The following is a 22013-nucleotide window of genomic DNA, read 5'->3' as shown; positions in this document are numbered from 1 at the left end:
TCGCTCAGACTGCACAGACTCTCTATTCATCAGCAAATCAACTGTTAAGATCTCATAACTTTCAAATGCCTTTGCCACACCCTATCTCTGCAGTCTCCTTTGTTCCTATTTCCCACACCCACACACTCCACTCTGTTACTTTGGCCCTGCTCCATGTCCTCTGACCCTCCATTGGTGGGTGAGCTTTCAGCCTCTTTGCCACACTCTCTGGATCCTTTCCAAATCAAATTACTTTTTTTGAATAAGACTTCAGACACCTCCATCCCTTTATGTCCAACACTGCTCCCACTCCACGTCTGTAAAGCACTTTGAGACCTTTCCTTAAATGAAAAGTGCTGTATAAGTGCAAGTTGTTGTTGTTATACTGGAGAGTTCTTTCATGTAGGATATATATTTGTACTGTTGGAGAAACAAATGCAGTTGAATATAAATAACGTTTCTAAGTATTGACCGGCCTCAGTGGAGTCATAGCTTAAGTGGTTAGAGCACTTGCCTCGTAAGCGGGAGGACGTGGGTTTGATTCCTGGGCAGGGCGAAACCTTGGGCAAGTTTCCTTACTTCACATGCCTCTGTTTACCTAGCAATTAGTAGGAACCCGGTTGTTGGTCGATTGGCTTTTCCAGAGGTAATAATCCCTTCAAAAAAATGTCAAAATAATAATAAATTCACGACTGTTTATGGGACACTGCTGTCCGCAATTGGCTACCGCGTTTTGCCCACAAAATATACAGTAAATTAATTTCACAGTATATTCAGTGAAGTGCTTTGAGATGTCTCGAAGACATGATAAGGCACTATATCAAATGCAAGGATTATTATTAATAACTTGAATTTCCACTAGAATGTTAATTTCAGTTAGTTGGACAGGTCTGTTAGTTTGTGAACTGGATCTAAACTGAAGTTTAAAGATTCAAAGAACTGTGAATTTGGAAGTGAGGTTAAATTTTCTTATATTTTTAAAATGGTCTTAATTTGTAATAAAAACTACTTGTCTGATCAAATCTCCTGAAGTGCCCCTTAGTTCTATTGCATATTTGGCAATTCTGCAGTGAGATGTTCTGCACTCCAGTGATTTCAAGCACACTGTGTAATGCTGCTAATTTCAGAAGAAATGGATGGTAGTGAGACTACCTGCAGCTATTCCATTAGTTCTGTACAATTAGAAATTTCACTGGTGGTATGAAGCTCGTCGGTAGAGAGTTTAATGCATTGTAACTGCAGCATTACTTATATTTTAGACCCATCTACAACTGCTGTAGGTGATGCAATAAAATGATTCAAATTAGGAATCAGCATCTTATATTTCCTACGGGCTTTGGATGAAATTTTAACCAAATTCCAGTTTGCCTGTTCAGATGGATGTTGAAGAACCCAGAATACTATTTGAAAAGAGAAGGGAGTTTCTCTCGGTGACCTGTCCAGCAAACTCATGGATAACATTGGCCATTCACTTCATGGCTGTTTGTGGGTTATTGTGTTCAAATTGCCTAAGTTGTTTGTGTATAAAATCCAATCATTAAATTTCACAGTAAAATCCAGTGAAGCTCTTTCAGATGTCTCAGTAACGTGATAAAGTGCTATAAAAGTTCAAGAGTGATGCTGCACTAAACTAAGCTCTTGTCACTTCGGCTGAGATTAGCTAACTCAGCACAGACTGAGATTAAACATGGGTTTGTATGGCTCAGTTTCACTAGGCAATGATTTTATTAGTTGAGCCATAGGGGAGCTAGGATTTTGAAACTAAATTTGACGACATTGAATTGCAGAGCTCTGGCAGTCGAGTGAATTGATTCAGTGTGATTTTGTAGCTCAGCAGACGTATTTTTTCCCTGACTATAATTATATAAATTCCCTGATTGCAAGGTGTCATTTCTGCAACCAGTTCTTATCAATCAATGTCCCTATTATAAAAGAAACATTTATGTTTTGGACTGAAATGTCTTCAAGAATCTCATGCTACAGAGATATGTCTCATTAAAGCCTAGCTGACTGTCGTAAAGATTGCTTTGACAAATGCTGTCATCTTATATAAATTGCATTGAATTTGTGTTCACAAGACTTGGCGGTGAAGTAGGCTGCAATGTTTACAGTAAATTGTTATAGAATTGCTAACCTCCCATCTAAACTGAGAGCTGAGTATTATTGTTTAACAGTGCATTGGTGCCCCTGCTGCTACACAATGTCTTTCAATGCCTCAAGGCACTGATTTTCTTCCTATTCAGTGGCAGTGTCATTTTCACTCCAGTGAACAAATGCTGTTGGATTGTTTCAATCTATTCACATTATAGATACATAGACATCTTCCGAGGAGATGTGTAGGAAATATAAAATGCCGATTCCTAATTTGAATCCTAATTTGAACTCTTACCTTGTTTGGAAGTGCAAAGTCTGAATTCAAAGGGCTAAAATGTTGTGCCCCAACTATTGCTATGTGCTATACCATGAATTACCATACATTAGTTTCATTCAGTTGTCACGGCAAAGATGCTAACTAAACCCTAATGGCTCCTAAAGTGCTGTACAAATAGTGCTTCCACTCATACTAATAGTGCTTTCACAGTCTGCTGCAAATGGGTGTACAAAATAGGAGGCAGAATGGGATATGATATTTAACTTAAAGCAAAACGTGGGACAAATGCAATTTTTGTTGTGATGGATATTTCATAAAATTTTATCCCAAGACTTCCTTACTCTAACTGACTGATTGCTCAGCTGAATGGAGCGCATCGGAAATCCTGCAGTTACATTGTTAGACATTTACAGTAGTATGGTTCAATGAACAACAAAGTGCTTTGCTCATAATTTACAAACGCAACTGGTAGGACGGAATGCCAGAGTTACTGCTAACCTTTCAGAGACCAAAGTGAGAGAGAAGGGGAGAATATGAATGCGCTCTTCCAAAGTCTGTTTCTTGTAGGAATGCTTTGATCTGAGAAATAATATTGGGTAGGAGAAGAGGGGAAGAAACAGAGGATTCTTTTACAAGTGTAGCATTCTCATGCAAGAAGAAACTATGGCCTTCCATGGAGTATTTTCATCAGCTCTATTTAAACTTCTTTTCCAGCCATTCTGCCCCCACTCTCTGGATCAACATGCCAGAATCCCTCCAATTTGCTTTCTCCGTCACCATGTTCAAGGTCCATCTCAGATGCTCAAATGAGGAAATTCTGCATGGTTGGGAGGCTAATCATTAGAATGAGGATGTGTTAGATTTACAAAAGTAATATTAGTTTACCATGCAGCTACATAAATGTTAAATGTTACTGGGGGAGAGGGTCTTGCTGTGAGCAATAGTCCACTGTTAGTTATTCCAGCAAAGTGTTTATTAAATTCTGATGGTGGGACATATTTTGCTTTTAGTCCTCCCCCTGATATCTTGTAGAGACTTGATATTTGGTGGTTGAAAGTCGCTGTCGAGCGACTCAGCTGACAACAGCCTTGGACTGACTCGGTGGGTGAGTCAGCAGGCATCGGCCACTTTAATCCTAAATGCGAGTCTGGAGCCGAGCAGACAGTCGTTGCTGAATTTCAGAGTGGCTGACAACTCCGATTGGCGTCCAGAACTGAAGAGGCTGTCGTTGGTTCCCCTCTCCTCTTTCCCTGCTGATTCAGTCGAGCTGCCTGCTGACGAAGCCTGTGGCTGTTGTCAACTGATTTTCAGCCCCCAAACTGAAACTTTCCGAGTGCTTGTCAGTGCAGCAGTCTCTCCCCTTTCATGTGGTTTCACTAGATATTTGAGAGCTGGTTCCAATAGATTACAGCACTCTATTTATTCTGCAGGACAGAGTAGATTCGCAAATCACTGGCAGCAAAATTCAAGCATTTGCACAATTAAATACTGTAGTAATTAATGCTTGAGTTTGATATAGAGCCTTATTGTGTCAATGTCTCAAAGCACTTTGCACATAATTGAGATTTTCAAGTGCAGTGACTTATTATCTAAGCAAACACAGTACATAATCTGCACCAGCAACATCACACAAATAGCTGTGAGATGGTATTTTCGGTCAAACATTTTTCAACATCTATTTGGGTGGATCTATTTCAATCTGTAGCAAAATCTTGTACACTCCAGCAGCTCCAAAAGCACATTGGAGGGTGGATTGATAGCTTAGTTTGTCCCCAACCTGAACATCAATAACAACTTACATTTATAACAACAACAGCTTGCATTTATATAGCACCCTCCACGCCGAACGGCATCTCAGAGCGCTATATGCGTGGGTACGATTGCGGAGTGCTGAAAGAGCACAGCTTCCGGGACACGAGAGACAGCATAGGAGAGGGAATGGAGTAAAGCTTTTACTGTACTGTCAGGCTTTGTTGCTACCAAAGGTGAGATGAAAACTCAACTGGGGAGGGAGCAGTGTTATGCACTTTCATAGGCAGCATTGTGCTTTGTTTTCATTGCAGATTCCTGGTCAGCAGTGACACTGCAGTATAAATGCAGCATTATGAAGAGACCAAAATAGGATCTTGTGTATTTATTTTGGCTCTTTGGATTTTGAATGCTGTGGGTTTTTTTTTATTGAAGGTTGCTTTATATGAGAATTGATCTTGAATAATAAGTCCAACCTTGTTAATCATAGTAAAGTAAAATAGTGTTATTAAAGATTTACTGAAATCACATAAGCAAATTGTGAATTAAGCAATTATTGCAACAAGTAGGAAACTCACAGTTGTAACAACCTGGTGTGTTGGAGTATTGGAACAAAAACAGGATCTGTTTGGATTTAGATATCTCGGTATAAGGTTTAAAAGGGCTGAATCCTTGTACCAACTGGTGAATGCCTTGAGTTTGAGGTATGTTCACAGCTAAGATTAAAAAGACTCTTTCATTATTGTCAACTTTTATACAGATTTGTCTTTAGCAGCTCTTTCAAGGAGTTTTAAGGAATGCATACTTGAGGGAGTAGAGTGGAGAAGAGATTGGGAGAGATGGAGATTTATGTAGAGTATAAAATCTGGCATGGATCGCTGGGACTGAGTAGGATGTTTTGGTGCTGTACAGGCTTTGTAATTCTACAATTTGTTTTTTGTGGCAGGATCAATTTATGGGCAATCCCGTAAATTGAAAACTCAGCTCCAGATTGCATGCATGCGCTGGGGTAGAGGGTTCAAATGGTGTCCAACTTCTGTGAGTTTTTGCCTCTTTTATTTAATTGAAACTTGATTCAGAGAAGCTTGGTGAACAATAGACATCCAATAAATCTGCTAGGATGTCCAGTTGAAAAATTCTAACACTTATGATGTATTGAGATAATGAAAGAGGGATTTGTACTGCGCTCAGGAATTATTGTTTAAAACCATACTTTTGTGTTCCTTATTCTGAAACATTTGAATCGTTTTTGTGGCAATAAACATTGTTCCTACTTTTGTGTTTCCACAGTCTCGATAAAATCAAACAAGAGACCAGATGGGAACGGTATCCACGAAAACTGCCGAGCGCCAAGACCCTCTGAAGATTTTATGGAGGGAGAGCTCCTGTTACAGGTAAAATGGGTTCTGAATAAAGACAAGACAAAGATGGGGATCAAAATTCTGCACTGATAAGTCATTTCAACAAGACTGAAATACTGAGCTATTGAGGACACAATAGAGTTGTCTGTGGGAATTCTATTTCACCTTTAAAAGTATTGTACTAGGGAAAGGCAACATATCTATTAGTGCCTTTCTATATTGTGTGCATGTTGTTAAAGTTGAGAGAAAGTCATGGGGCATTAGTCCTCTTCTAGCTATAGAAGGAACGGTGGGATGAAATTTGTGATATTGTACATGATGGTTAGGGCATTGAATGACTTCCATTGCAGTGTTGGGGGATCGCTGCACTGTTGGAGTTACCTTATTTTTATTTTCAAAAAATTATTTTTATTTAAAAAAATGCAGGCATCTGGTTTTTGGAATCTCTTTTGATTTGATTTTTAAATCTTGGAGGTAGTGTTTGAGCGCTAGTTCTCAGGATACTGACTGAATTTGCTCAATGTCTTTTAAACGCCTACTTCCGTGATGGGGAGTACTGTCAGATTTTTGGAGGCAATAATTTTGCAGAGGCCACCGGGGAGGTGGAGTGGTAGGAAAGAGGGAAATCATTCCTCCCCACCCCTCCTCCCATCGCTTCCTTCCCGCGCCCCCCCCTCCCCCCACTGCTCCATACCCTCCACAGCAACTGAAGGGACTGTGTAATGATCAAGTAAATGTTGCAATATGCATTTATTCCATAGCTAAAGGGAATGGTTCAACAGAAAATCCTCCCTCTCATCCCCCCACCCCACCCCCCTCCCTTAGACTTTCCTGCCACTTTAAAGCTGGTGATATTTAAAGCGCAGCTTCTTTTGGCCAAAATGCATAATTTAATGGGCTGCAGCCTGTGGTTAGTTTTGTGTTCTCTCTTTCTCTACCCCCCAACCCCACCCCCACTAGAAGGAAATTGGGCTAGTGACCAGAACCTATTATTTGGAATATTGTCTCGAGTGGAGCAGGACGCCAGCTGTGTATGCAGACTTATAAAAATAGATCCCCCCCGCTTCATGAGCAGAAATGTTCTCCTGCAGCAGACCGTGAAAACGATGGCCACAGGACAGAAGTCATTTGTAGACTTAAATGTACCCTTAAGGGCAGTGAGAGGAAAATATGTCTTATGGCCAGCAGTGGTTAACCAGGTCTCATTAACTCAATACCTACTGTGCTAATACTGCTTAGCTAAAATGGTTAGGCTGTGGGGAGGGAGTAACAGTGCTCACAGCCTTTGACTCCCATGATGATGAATGGCTATAAATGTTGTAATATATCACAGGTACTCTTTTGAGCACTAAAACAATCCACATATAACAATGGTCTTTAGGGTCCAGGGTAGTGTCAAAACATACAGCTGCTGAAACTTCACTTATTTTATTGTTCCACAGTATCCAATTTGCTCCTTTTTCAACTTGCTCCTGTTCTCTCTGCCTTCAAAACCACTCAAAATCTCTTTGACCATGTTGATGCCCTTAAATTCTCCTTCCTCTCCTCTCTCCTCTCCTTCCCTGCTTAGTGCTTTCTGTAGTCTCAGCGAATTACTTTGAGACGTTCATTCATATGTGAAAGGCTTTATGAGTGTATTATGCTGCTGCTGTTGTTCAGAACCCTAACTCTCAAGGTCCGTTGTAGCAGTTGAAAGTTATAGATTCACTTTGAACAGACGAAGACTTAATAACTGATGCAATAACAACAATATACATTTATAGAGCGCCTTTCATATCGGGAGGATGCCGCAAGGTGCGGGACAGTCAGGGATCAGGACCCAAGCATGGGGGAGGGGTGGGGTAGGGGTGAGGGATGGCAGAGAGGTGGGAGGGTGACTGAAGGAACGATCGAAGAGGAGGATCTTGAGACCCACCTTGTAGGAGGCAAAGGAGGAAGCGAGGCAAAGGGACTGTGGGATGGACTTCCAGAGTGTGGGGGCAGAGAAGCTGAAAGCCCGGCCACCGATGGTAGAGACATGGAGCGGACCGGAGCCTGCTGAACGTAGGGAGCGGGCAGGTTGGTAGGTAGTCAGCAGGTCAGAGAGGTAGAAGGGGGCAAGGCCATGGGTGACCTTGAAATTGAGGACGAGGATCTTGAATTCGATCCTCTGAGGGATGGGGAGCCAGTGAAGTCGGGCGAGGGTGGGAGTGATGGGGTCAAGGAGCCTGGTGCGCGAGAATACACAAGCTGCAGAGATTTGGATGATTTGCAGCTTGTGAAGGGAAGAGTTGGGAAGGCCGATGAGGAAGGAGTTTCCATAATCGAGCCTTGATGTGACGAGTGTGTGGGTGAAGGTCTCGGCAGCCTGAGGGGTGAGGCAGTGGCGGAGGCTGGCAATGTTGCAGAATGTAGAATACAATGTGCCTTGGGACATCCTCCTGACGTGAAATGTAATTTATAATGTATACAAATGTAATTTGTTGTTGTGTTTGTTGATCACCCACACCAAACTTTGCAAGCTTAACACCCTGCCCTCGCCAGACTCCACTGTTTCACTATCTCCCAATAAATAAATTTTAAAGATTTCACCCTCGCCTATATATCCCTTTATGCCCTGGCATGCCCCTATATTCTAGTGGGATTCTATACAAGGATCAAGAGGGGCTGAGACAGAGGGGTAGAAGGAGTGTGTTCCAGAGATTGGGGGTGTAGTTGCTGAATGTTCGGCTATTGATGGTGGACGGAGGGGGGCACGGACAAGCAGCAAAATACACAGTCATTACAGTTTACAGTAAATCCTGTAAACATCCTTCTGATGTGAAACACGCAATATAAAACACAAGGATTATTATAGTCTCTGTGATCTTCTCCGCCACCACTCTCCTGCTTGCAAGTATATCTTGTAAGGTATTGTTTCAGATTACAAGTAATTAGTAATCTTATGCTTTCTTGGGGAGTGCTTTTATAACCCCACTGTTGAAGTCAATTATAGGTCAATTGGCTGTCAAAAACCTTAGCATGGAAAGAAGGTTTCAGCCTCGAATTTCACAATTAACATTTTCAGTCTTGCTGTAGTTTCTTTATCTGGGTAGTACGCATTATTCTTGCCTGATGTTATATCGTACAGTTTCAATCCAATGTTTAAGTGAATTGTGAAACATATCTATTGTTGGTCCTATTGAGGTTTATTAAAGCCATCAAGACGAGTGTAATTTATAAAGGGGATTGACAACATTGCAGAAATATAGCTGGATTTTAGTTCCCAACAAGATTTGGACCTTGAGTCATCAAAACCAGTCATTCGTGGGGAAGTAAGAGAACTGCTTCCTCTGCACTTCAGCATTCTGCACTGGGTCAAATGTTACATAGAATGATGGTGACACAGTTTTCTATACTGTTTTTTATTCCTGTGCAACCTGCATGAAAGCCTTTATCTGGTAATTCAACACAAAATTTACTTTTTTTTAAATAGTTCGTTGAATCATGTATTAGACAAAGTATCATCCTTACATGTGATATAGCGCCTTTCACATCCGGAGGACTTCTCAAAGTGTGTTGTTGACAGTTGCATGAAACCAGTGTAGCCAACAGTAAGATTTTGCATAGGACAATGGATGATAGCATGGTCGAAGTGATAGAGTTTAGAAGAATTTGGAAGCAGAGAGGAATTGTGAAAGGCAGAGGGATTTTTCTTGAGAGTTCCAGAAGGAGGGGGGCATAGTGGCTTTGCCTCACCTCCTCAGCTCTGTGAGGAGGTGAGACAAAGGTGTCCGAAGGTATACCCTGTCAATGTGGGAAGCAAAGGCAATTACTGGAGTAAGCAACTTTGAAGCCCAACCTTGGCCTTCTGCCAACTCTGACCCAAAGGCTTTTAATGCTAAATCCATCAATTTGGTAATTCTGTTTCAATGTAAAACTACAGATTTATCTCGAGTGTAAATGGAGTTTTGAGGTAGCATTGTGTTGGGATTTCCGATCCCTAGAATTCGAAATATGACCCGACAATCCAAGATGGTGCAATAATTATTGTAAGACAGTGAGTTTAATAGTATGTAAAGAAGAGCAAAGTACCGGTTAATCCACGTAGAACAAAAGTGGAAGAAAAATTTCTTGGCTGTCGTCACGCGCTAGTTTCCTGGTGTAATTCCCTCGCTCCCCTCCTGCCAACTGGGACTAACTAACTTCTCTCTCTCTTCGCTAATTATACCCTTTTCTGGACTCTTGCCAGATACCTTCTTCCCTCTCACAACTTGTCCTGCGCGTACTCATCCTAATCAATCATTGGCCTGGCGCCAGCCTGACCGGTGTTGATAAGGTGAGTCTCCATTGTCTTTTCTATAATGATGTTATTCGGGACTGGCCTATTGGGAAGTCTACGCCTTATCTTCCTAGGCCTAGCACATGATGTTTTGCAGACCCTTTTCTCTCCATTTCTAGCTGGTACCCAAGGTTACAATAACACTTAGCAATGTGCATCTGGAGAGAGGAGAGCTAACAGGTACCATGGTTCCAGCCTGTGCCACATTCCGTTAGTAAGAAAGCTAATTTGGCAGCCATTTTGGCCTGTTAATACAATTAATTAAACATATCTTAAAAGAATAGATGTTAAAAATCTTGTTCTATTCTAAATGATTATAGGGGAATCCCTATATCCCAACAACTATACCCAGAATATTCATCCCTTCTAGTACCTGAGCAACAACAACAAGGTTACATTTGTATAGCGCCTTTCACGTCGGGAGGACGTCTCAAGTCGCTGGACAGTGTACAGCATTTCAGACCCGAGCTGGGGTCATGGAGGGAGAAGGGAGGGGAAGGGAAGGAGGGTGACCGATGGCATGGTCGAAGGGGAGGGTTTTGAGGTGGGACTTGAAGGAGGCTAAGGAGGGGGTGAGGCGGAGTGACTGGGGAATGGAATTCCAGAGTTTGGGGGCAGAGTGGCTGAAGGCTCTCCCGCCAATGGTGGGACGGGAGGGATGGGGGATGTGGAGCAGCCCGGAGCCGGCTGAGCGGCGGGAGCGGGCGGGTTGGTAGGGGGTTAGGAGGTCGCAGAGGTAGGGTGGGGCGAGGCCATGAAGGGCTTTGTAGGTGAGGACCAGGATCTTGAACTGGATCCTCTGAAGGTTAGGGAGCCAATGGAGTCGGGCGAGAATGGGGGAGATGGGGTCACGAAGTTTGGTGCGGGAGAGGACACGGGCTGCAGAGTTCTGGATTATCTGCAGCCTGTGGAGGGAGGAGTTGGGAAGGCCGACAAGCAGGGCATTTGCATAGTCGAGCCTGAAGGTGATGAAGGCGTGAACAAGAGTTTCTTGCCTGGATCGAATCCTATCTCTCTCACCGTCTCCACTTCGATGCCTCTAACGGTTCCTCTCCAGTCCCCGCAGTGTCACGTCTGGCATCCCCCAGGGCTCTGTCCTTGGCCCTCTCCTCTTTAATATCTACATTCTCCCCCTCGGTGACATCATCCGCAGACATGGGGTCAACTTCCATATGTATGCGGATGATATCCAACTCTATCTTTCTGCCTCCACCCTCAACTCCAGGACCACTGCTGTCCTGACAGACTGTCTGTCGGACATCAAGTCCTGGATGAGGGCAAATTTCCTACAGTTGAATGTGAACAAGACTGAGGCCCTCCTGATTGGCTCACACCAGCGCCTCAGCACCTCAGGCTCTGGCAGCATCAACCTCCATGGTTGCACACTTCAACTCACCAAACCAGTCAGGAACCCAGGTGCCTTGTCTGACCCTCAACTGTCTTTTCTTCCCCACATCCAAGCCATGATCTGCTTTGCCTTGGCTCACCTCCGTAACATCGCCCGACTCCGCCACTACCTCACCCTTGTTAGTTTTAAAATCCACAGCGTTTCGCGCGCTGAAAACATTTTCTGCTTTTGAGCATCTAGTCTGCCATTTTTGACAGAATTTGTGATTTTACCATTAATGCTTTGCTAGTCCAAATTACTGTAGAAATGTGTTGTTATAATCCTTGCATATGATTTAGCGGTTTCACATATCATCAACATCTCAAAGTGCTTCACAATGTTTACTGTAAGGTGTAGTGACTGTGCATTTGTAGGTAAGTGTGACAGCTAATTTTTGCACAGCAATACTCCACAACAGTCATTGACCAATATTTGGGAGTGTATTGTTGGTCAGGACATCAGAAGAAGCTCCCTTCCCTTTTTGAATAGTGCCACAGAATCATTGACGTCTGTCTGACTAGGTAGATGAGACCTCGATTTAATATCTCAATTGAAGGACCACTGTTTTCCAGTTCCAGTATAATTGAATTGCAATACTTTTACATGGACTTTTATCGAGCCAATCCCCTGTGGCAGTCTCGGTAGTCTAGTTCTTGAGCCAGGTTGGCATGCAGTGTTCCTGGGCACTGCTGATGACTTTTTTTTAAAGAAAATATATCCATGTATTTGTTGATATATATTTATGCTTGTCTCAGACAGTATTAAACCTGAAACAGAAAAGAAGATGCAACATATTACTATCCCGTTACAGAATGCACCACCTTTGTGGTGGGGGTGGGGGGTGGCCTCTGGGCACTCCACTTTGGTGAAGGAACCAAGGCTTCCTTGCCTCAGGGTTCTGATGCCCTTTGCAGGGCGCAGTTACAAATAGGGTCTTATACCTCTCTAACCCTCTCCCTAACCCTCCCCTCTTAGTTGTGAGTGTGGACAGGTTCACAGCACACAGGTTGTGCACACATTTTTGGGGGACGCTCCCTTTAAGACAATCGGGAATCGACCCTGTGTGCACTATATCCATGTGCGCGCCTACACACACACCCTCGCGCCTGATGTGCACCGTACACTCACATATTTACCCAAACACACCCAGAAACCTCGCAAACACAAACTCCTACACTATATACCCAATCAGTCCCGCACTGTCCCTGCTGGGGTTCTGTTAACCTTTTTTACATGGAGCAGTTACACGGGTGGGCAAGTGCTGGCTCTGCTGTCATTTTACAGGACTATTCCCACTCAGCTCCTGTTAATAAACAACAACAACAACAACTTGGATTTATATCGTGCCCTCCACGCCGGATGGCCCTGTAAGACAAAGCCCTAACTAGTAGGGTAGTCATGGCTGGACAAGGAATGCTAGCCAGACAGTGATATCAATGGCAAGCTATGTGGTTTTAACTGGTTAGACACCCAACAGTACCCCAATGCACACTCTGGGGTCCCCAGGCCTTGGCTCTTACCAACCTGCAGCTAAATACTCTCCGGAATTAGGTAAGTGAGATGCGTCCTTCAAGGGAGAGAACGTGCATTCCATTTCAATAAATATCTAAATAATTTCCTTGTGTAGATGGGATACATGGAACTCTCAGTTTAGTTTAGATATTCTTAAACATGGTGATGGGTTTGTGCATGTGTCATCGAAAACAATCAGGGCCTGGTGAATTGTGTAGACAGACAAGTACAATGAACTTTCTGTTTTGTGGGTGGCTGGATTAAAAATAGTGAATCTTGCAGTGTGATATCACACTCAACAAATGGCTAACTTTAGCTTGTTTTTGGTTGTATGCGTTTACTGCCTGAGACATTTGAAAGGAGTGTGATATCCACATGAGCTGCACTGTGGCAGTGCCTCGGTGTATGCTTAAGGTAATGAACACAATGCACTTTAATTGCTGCATAGCCGTTCCATTGTTCACTTGGAGTCCTCCTGAGTAGGTGCATTGTTAGCTGAAAAGAAATGAACCATGGGGGGGTGCAGTTTAAAATCATTGTGAATCTGAGCATATGTTTGCAGTTGTAGTTAGTTGGAGAACAGTTTCATCACGGGCTACTTTTAGACATTAATCACTTTATTTTATTCATGGATTTTTTTTTTGTACGTACCATGTTCTCGCATTAAACAGGCACTGGTAATTACTGGAGATGAGAACCCTTGAAGTGTTCAAACCAATCTTTAAACATTTTTGCTGTGTAAGTTAACCAAGGCAAAAAAATCTGTATGAAAACTGTGCAACAAGAAAATATTGCAATACGCTGCTGAGAGGGAAACCAAAGTGTTTGTCTTTATTAATGGAGGTTTTCTGTAAGCCACATATGCCACCTACTAGCCCACAAGCATGTGTGATTGAAATGTGACCCATGTAACATTGCTTTCATTTTTGAACTCTATTCAGTATAAAGTAGCATGCAAACTTATTATTATTATTAGTCATCATTTTTACTTTTACTGCTGTTCCTCCCCAATGTTATCTCTAGTGCCTGACTGCAGTGTTATTTTTACAATACAATACAGTTTACATTTATAAAGCGCCTTTCACATCAAGGGGATGTTTCAAAGCATTTGAATGCTGACTGGGCACTTATTATAATAATAACAACAATAATAATAAACCCGGAAAAGCCAACCGCCAATCGACATAACAGTTCCTACTTACTGCTAGGTAAACAGTTTGGAGTAAGTTATCTTGCCTAACGTTTCATCCTGCCTGGGAATCGAACTGGGGTCCAAGCGCTCTGAGGCGCTACCCTGCGTGGAGGATGCTATATAAGTGCAAGTTGTTGTGGTTGTTGTCCACTCGCTTGCGAGGCGAGGGCTCCAACCAATTCACTACAGGACTCCACTTGAGTTGGGGGTACCCAATCCCAGTGTTAGTTTCAGTGCTTGTCCCCAGTGTTATTTTACTGCCTGTTCCATGTGTTGTTTTTAGTGCCCATTCTCAGTATTATTTTTAGTACCCATCTCCAGCTATCTTGTTGATTTCTGACATGTCTTTACTTCATTCTTCAATTCCGTTTCTCTCTGTTTGGTAGGTCTTGCCTTCTTCGCTCCTTAAATACTGATTTCCCCCTCTCATAGTTTTAAGAGCTCTTCCAAAAAGAAAAGAAGATTATTAGCGGCAAAGTTGTGTGGTATTTGCATAAGTGTTTTAAGAGCTTCAAAAAATACTTCAAAATATGTGGAACCTGAAGAACTGAACCCTCAAACATATAAAATGAAAACTGAGGAAAAGTGCAGCAAATATGATCTGTAGATTTAAAATAATGGAGATAATGGGAACAATGGTATTACAGGTATATCTTGTGTAAAGTAGAAATCCAGAGGATATGACTGTAATTGAAATAGGCAACAAACAAAACTAATGTGGTACAAGGTATGAGGTACTTGGAGCGGAGTGGGGGGGAGGGGGTTAGTTGAGGGAGTGCTTCACCCCAAATCCATGGAATGAGAGAGCTCCAGCCAGCAGCAAGAGATCACCATACCATGAACATCCCAATTCTTCTCAATTTGAGATCTTTGGTGGGTGTAAAGTAGCCCTTCCACATCCATTCAATCTGAAAGACTGGAACTGGAGAATTATTCCATTCTTAAAAATAAAGGAAATCAATAATGGAAAGAGGTGAATTGGGACCAAATTCAACTCAAGAGTTTAGCACCTATTGAGTTTAATTTGCGTATCAGAATTAGAATCTGGGATTAGGAAGGATGCTCTCAGCACTGGTGAACCTGATGGCAGATGACTGGATCTGGAGCTGTCGATTTCATTATCTAAATGTCTTCTCTGGCCGGGAAACAATTGGCTGCTCTCCACTAGGTTGTGTTTTTACTTGGAAATCAGAGACTGTCTTCAACAACAACAAACAACAAAAATTATATTTGCATAGCGCCTTTCACCTCAGTAGGATGTCCCAAGGCACTGGATAATCAGTGTTTCTCCTTAAGGTAAATCCTTTGCAATTTTTTAATGTATAATTTCCCCCCTCGCCACCCCCCAGGAAATAGTAAGGTGCTTTGTGCTGATCTACTCTTTAAGGACTGAAATGGCTTGATGTTGCTTTGAGAAAATAATTTGATGGACATTCTGGAAGGATGAGATCAAATGAACCGAACGGCCTTCATCTGAACCTTCTTTGAAATCTTTTTCCTCACCTGTAGTTGTTAACTGACAGAATAGAGTGCCATCTAGTGCAATGAATGCAAACACCACTGAGGTATTCACAATGGATTGAGTTAGATTCATCAATTCTTGGTTCAGTGGAGATTAGAGGAGAGGATTCAATGTTTTGCGTGAGAAAGAGACTGAGCTGGAGAATGGTCAGGTTAGATCTTGGATTCAGACCTGGGTGATTAAGATGGGATTGAGTGTCTTTATCTTGATCTATGTTTGAGGGCCGGGTTTGATGGCTGAATGCCCTTTTCTCATTCTATGCTTGCTCGTCTTCCCACTGTGGTAATTGGCATGGGATTACATTGGAATCCACTTTTCCCGGATGGCGGTTACCCCCGGATGTCAGGTAAATCAAACAAAATGCCCTGCCCCGGTTCATGTGTATTCTTACCTGTTTTAAATATGTTTGTTAATTCGGATGAAAATCTGGTTGATCCGGGCAAAATACCACGCAGGTTGCCGCTGATTGTACTCACTCGGGCCTTCAGTGTGTCCATTCGCTACAAGGAGCTCCTGGATGTAGATGAGGGGAATTGAATAGAGATTGACAGCGGACTCCAGCCATTCAGAAGTGGCTGGAGTCAGGCTGTCAATCAGTGAGTGGGCGGAGGAACGGGAAAGAACAGGGCAGGGAAATCGCGATTGATTGACAGCGGAGCTGCTTGGGTGGAGCCCATCCATTCACAAGTGACTGCAGGCTGTCAATCAACTCAACACTAATTTTTCCCCTTCCCGTTCAATGGGAAGGCAATGGGAGGGAGGAGGCAGTGCTGTTGTTCCTCTGCCGGGCGGGAAAGTACCGTATTTTGTAGCCAAACAGGTTTAAATTTATTCCCCAGGCATGCACTGGAGGTTTATTTACATCTATTATCTTCCAGTTAGATCAGATCAACCTGGTTGCCGTCAGAGGTAAAAGTTCATGGTTGAGGGAGGGAGGCTAGAAATCCAAAACAACAACAAAATAATTTAACTGACGCATCAAAGAGAAAGCTAAGTTAATGTTTCGAGTCTGACCCTCTCTCAGAACTGCCTGATGCAGCTGTTCTGATAAAGACAGTTCCTGAAGATTTAACTAGTCACTCTCTTCCTGAAGCTGATTAACACGCAGCTCATTTCTATTGTTCTTTTAGATTTTTTAAAAAATGTTATTGACTTGAATCAATTCCAAAACATTCCAACATGACAAATTGCTCCCAAACTCACATCCTGATTCCACACTTGGACGTAGTCATTTGTTTGAGGAAATGTCTCAGATTGATGCATGCAGGATTTGTTCACTTTTAACCGTTTTATCTGGAGTCAGTAATAAAGTGGTGGTTTCTCTCAGTTTGAGCTCAATAACATTTTTCCAGTGTTTTAATGGTCAATCACTTAATGCTGTCTTATGGATTATTGCTATACACATATGGCCACTACCCATATGGGCTGCATGTGGGTTTATCTAAAAAATAGTCACCACACTTTACAGTTATTCCTGTGAAGCCCTTTGAGACTTTTCGGTGACATGATAAGGCGCTATATTATTAATGGACACCCACAACTGGAATTACTGCTTAGCCAAACAACTTTAAAACGTAATGTTTGATTAGTATTAATGAAACAGAGACTGTCAAGAGGATACAGTACTGGATCAGATATGTACTTGTACTTTGAAGGTTCTCAGTAGATAAGATTGTGTATACAATGTGAGTGTAACTGGCTTGTTTAGGAGGTTATGAAGCTAGTTTATCACTTGTTCAATCAGTGCCTGACCTTCAATAAAGCTGATTGACGCAGCAAGCTGTTTTTGCTCAATTTTCGTAGCTAAAGTTATAATCGTCTTTCTAAGTAAATTAGGTGTGTTTTTTACTATTGCAGTTTCAGTATCACACTGCAGTTTCAATCTAGCATTTGCTTTTTGAAATGGTTTTCATTTACAGTCTTAATCAAACATTAACTTTTAAATGGAGATAAAAAGAAGAAAATATAGAATGGTGGACTGTCAGACTAACAATCATATACACTTACTTATCTGGCACCACATGTATTCAGCTTCATCTCTGTGTTCTTATGACCTTCCCTGAAGTAATGCCCAATAAAACCTGTTCACTTTTCACATAAACAACAGAGAGCCTAATATCTGTACTGATTGGGATGTGCCTCATTGTGCAAAACTATTCTGTGACTTGTTTGTGTACATGTGTCTCTTTCCCTCATTCATGGCCTGAAATTCCAACTCACCTTAGCCTGCAAGTTCATTTAGTCTTCAAATCTCAGATCACATAGAGTTATGTAAAATGCTCAAATTATTTTCAAGAATTGCGTCAAAACAATTTCCAAATTAAGATGGAATACAAAATAATTCCACAATTCTGCATGATCTTAAATTTTAAGAGAAGATGGCTTGGTCTTACAGCCAAAGACTACGTGGAATTTCAGGCCTTACGTATCTCTGTCAGTGTTTCTCAGCTGTTGTTTGTCTCTCAAAAACTGTGTCTGTGTGGGTGCCTGTCTGCGTGTGTCTGTGTGCTTCTGTCTCTTAATTGCATTTCTCGTTAACCAACTCGGTTTTAATGCTGACTATAAGCATCACTTAATTTTTGCAATGAGACCTGAATAAGTGAAAGTTTTGATACACAGCATTCCAGTGCACAGCTTACATAGGACCTAAAAATGAAGTTAAACCATTTGAGAACAGATTTGCCTAACTCCAGAAAAAATCTCCACCATTTTAACTAAAATCAAAGATACAGTTTAGTGATGTCTGTAGCTATATTTCTCTTTGATTGTGCAGTTTAAAATGGAATATTGATTCAAAAAACTGTTTGGTTGGAACAACATGAAGTGTTGAATGGAAGGGACAGCATTAATTTATTCGGATTGCCAGACTTTTTAAGTACCAATTTTTTGTTTTATAGATGAGTTTTTTGAAAGTGTAACCACCCCACCCCTCGCCCGATTTTCATCACATTTCAGATGTGGGGGTTGATGAGTTGCTCCCAGACAATGACAGACTGACTCTCTTTTCTCATTGAGGGGCGCTATATGAATGCAAATTGTTGTTGATTTCAGGGGGAAATTTTTCAACCATTTCAGTTGAATCATTTAACTTTTACATCATTTTTCTGCATTGATACCTGCACCAGCGCTCTGTGCTCCTTGTACATGGTTGGACTCGCGCCCTGTTTTACTACGTTATAGTGCGACTGCTTACAGTCCCTCCGGTCAAGCTCTGGAATTGCTACACCAAAAGCGTGGTGCATTTCTAGCTTCCAAGATGGCTTCCTGTATATAGTGTATGGGTGCAGAAAACTATCCAGCAGTGTCCTGGCAACCACTGAAATGCTCACGGGAGCTCATGGGAGCAGGTGCTGGCTTCTTGTGCACATACATGGCACACAGGAAGTACTGGCCTGTTTATATACTCACATTCTAACAGGGTATAACCGTATATAATACTACTGTGCAATAATAGGGTATAAATCCTTGACCGTCCAGCGCTTTTGGGACATCCTCCTGACATGCAAGGCGCTATACAAATGTCATTTTTTGTTATTGTGCTGTATTATAAAAGGGTATAACATTGTAACAGTAGCACACCCTGAAAAAGTTGTTCAATCTGAGTGAACAAATCAATTAAATCTTGTGACTTTTCAGCACAATATTCGTTTCAACCTTATATCATTTGCAATAAATGTAGGTTTATTCATGTAAGGTTTTGAAGTGATGGTCTGAATACAAACTGGTTTCATCATCTGTTTGCAGCCAAACGTAACTTTATTTGGTGTTGTGCAACTACCTCTAATTTGAGCTGCTAAAACATTTCAGCAGCAGCGACTTAGAAAAAAGTTTCAAATTGTTTCCAGACAGAATACAATGGAATAAATAGCAATGTTTTAATAAGTTTTGGCTCCTTTGGCTTCCCATCCCCCAGTGGATCAAGCTCAATTTCCTTTTGACATTCAAATCCTACGTGGCCTTGGCCCATTCTACCTCTGCAACCACCTCAAACTTTACTGACCCAGCCGCTCCCTTCACTCGGCCTGTTTCATGTCCTCCGTCCTACACATTGCACCATCAGCATTTAAGCTTTAAGCATTTCAACCACAACTTGCATTTATAGAGCGCCCTTCATGTGGGGTGACATCCCAGAGAGCTTCACATTGGAGGAGTTTGACAGCGAGCCATGGTGAGAGAGAGACGGAGGTGACTGTAAACGCAATCAAAAAAAAAAGGTCATTAGGCAGAATTTGAAGGTGTGGGGAGGGAGGAGGCGAGGCGGAGGGATTGAGGGAGTGAGTTCCAGAGTTTCGGGGCGTAGTGGCTGAAGGCACATGGTGGAACGAAGAGCACAAGGGACAAACAGGAGGCCGGAGCCAGCTGAGCAGAGGCAGCGGCTGGTGGAGTGGGGGGAAGCAGGTTGGATATGTAGAGAGGTGTAAAGGCATGAAGGGATTTGAAAATGAGTGAGAGGATCTTGAAATCGATCCATTCGGTGATTGGGAGCCAGTGGAACCTGGCAAGGCCGTGGATTTCTGCCCCCAGTCTCTGGTACTCCATCATGGAATCCCTACAGCTCACTTCCTCCCTCATCTTGTTCAAGATCCATCTCAAGACCTACCTTTTTGACCAGTCATCTTTCCCCCCGCCACCCCTCTCAGCTCCCACCCCAGCTCAGGTGACCAGCTAGTAATGTTTATCAATGTCCTCCTGATGTGAAAGGCACTAAATAAATAGAAATTTGTAATGCATTGTAAGAGGCATTCCTGATGTATACTTTGAAAGTTTTTTGCTTTTCACGCACCAGCCTTAAGCAGAACCTTGGAGTCTGGGAGCTGTGGAATTTAATCCAAGCCAATTAGACAGGCTGCCAAGTTTTTAATGTTCTATTTGCTATCACAACAATCACCATGAACTGTATTGATCGTGAGTGCAGATAAATGCCCCTTGCGTGACTTATCATGTAGGAGTTGCTTTGCCTAGTAGTTTTTAAAGGGGAAATTGTGTCTAAACATTGTTTGATTGTGACTTCTTTGCAAGTGTTGGGGGTTTGAAGCTAAATTACTACTTCTGATTTTGTTTTGTTTTCAAGCCACAATATGCTACATTGCGTTTAGCGTCTCAATTGCGTGAGACTTCAGAAGACATTAAGATTCCGCCTGTTTACCTTGGTGTTAGTGCAATCTAAGTACAACTGCCAAGTGGCACAGTTTACATTAAAATTGCTCTGCTACACAGCATTAACAAATTGATGCAAAGTTAAAAAGATTTTCATTGAAAATTGAATAGGAGGAACCATTCACTTGAAAAAAATTGTTTTATTTTGAGAATATCCAGAAGTATCCTACTTGCAGTAACATAGCACCCTTCATGTGAGGTAGCATTTCAGAGTGCTTCCAAATGTGGATTTTTATTTACTGTGGTTGTATTTCCTGTCACCCCTCTCTTCCCCTCCCCCACCAGCCTAAAAATGATTATAGAATTGAATCAGAGAAATTTACAACTCACAGAAAGAGGCCATTCGGCCCAGTGATCCAAACTGTCAATTCAATCTCACTGTGCAACCCCCTTCCTGTTCAGATGGATTTTAAAGATCCCCTAATGCTATTCAAAAAGATAACGGAGTTTCTCCTGGTGACCCGGTCAATAATCCCCCAGATAAAATTGGTTATTCATTTCATGGCTGTTTGTGGGACATTGCTATATGGAGTGACTGCATGTTTTGTGGACATATAATAGCAATATAACTGCGCCTTTGGTCACCTTCCTCCCTCTCCCCCTGGCTCGGCCCCAGGATCCGTTACTGTGAAGCCCTCTGTGACGCCGTCCGGCGTGGAGGGCGCTATATAAATCCAAGTTGTTGTTGTATAAGGCAATGCTCCTTTGTTCACCAGTTCTCAACCGGCATTTTGTACCTAACATTTTGCAAGGAATGCAATTACATTTTAGTAGCTGGAAAAGATATTCAGTGTATAGAGGGTTAATAAAACTCAAGATCTGAGTTCAATATTAACTCAAGGTTAATATTGAAATAATAATGCACCTTCCTCCTCCTCAACTACTATGGAAATTACTTTCTTGACTGCTTCCAAATGTTGTTCAATTCCCATGTTGTGAGAACGAAAATTGTACTGAGACCTGTGTAAACGGGTCACTTGCATAAAGGGTTCTGTGCTATCCTTATTCCCGCTTCCAAACTATAAATCTGGAAACAGATTGCTGCACTGTCGCTTCCTGTTCATAAAGAACTTCATTGCCAGTTATGTGCTTAATATTAATGTTGGGGCTGGAGGAAGGAGGGGGAGAACTGAGCTGTTCCAGACATCAGAATTATTGTCTGAGATTGTAAATGCTGCAGGAGCTGAGCTAACTGTATGCAAAAAAATCTAAAAGTCACCAATGTTTTGAGATGAATCGTTTTTGATTTATTTTAATTTTGTACCTAACATTTTTATTGGAGCAGGACATGTTACACTTATTGAAAGAGATTTGCAGAAGTGACTATAAATTTACAAGATACAGTATAACCAAATTGCCTAATTGGTTGCCTACAAAAACTGCCCCTACATTTGATGGAGTTTGCCGATGAATCTCTTTGAGTTATTTGATGTGATAATGCACTATAAAAAGTAAGTTCTTACTTTCATTCAATAATCAATCC

The 22013-nt window shown here is 42.0% G+C and overlaps 1 protein-coding gene across 2 annotated transcripts in view; it reads left to right on the top strand.

The window, feature by feature from the left end:
* ahr1a (aryl hydrocarbon receptor 1a) overlaps positions 1–22013 on the top strand; it is a 144807-nt gene that overhangs the window by 71385 nt on the left and 51409 nt on the right. For both annotated transcript variants that reach the window (XM_042332144.1, XM_007899700.2), the window contains exon 3: positions 5390–5493. In XM_042332144.1, the coding sequence (XP_042188078.1) occupies positions 5390–5493 (104 nt within the window). The remainder of the gene's footprint in view (positions 1–5389; positions 5494–22013) is intronic.

Source organism: Callorhinchus milii, unplaced genomic scaffold (assembly GCF_018977255.1).
Source record: "Callorhinchus milii isolate IMCB2004 unplaced genomic scaffold, IMCB_Cmil_1.0 Scaffold2, whole genome shotgun sequence".
NCBI classification, from domain to species: Eukaryota; Metazoa; Chordata; class Chondrichthyes; order Chimaeriformes; family Callorhinchidae; genus Callorhinchus; species Callorhinchus milii.
This window is presented reverse-complemented; position numbering and strand designations above follow the sequence as displayed.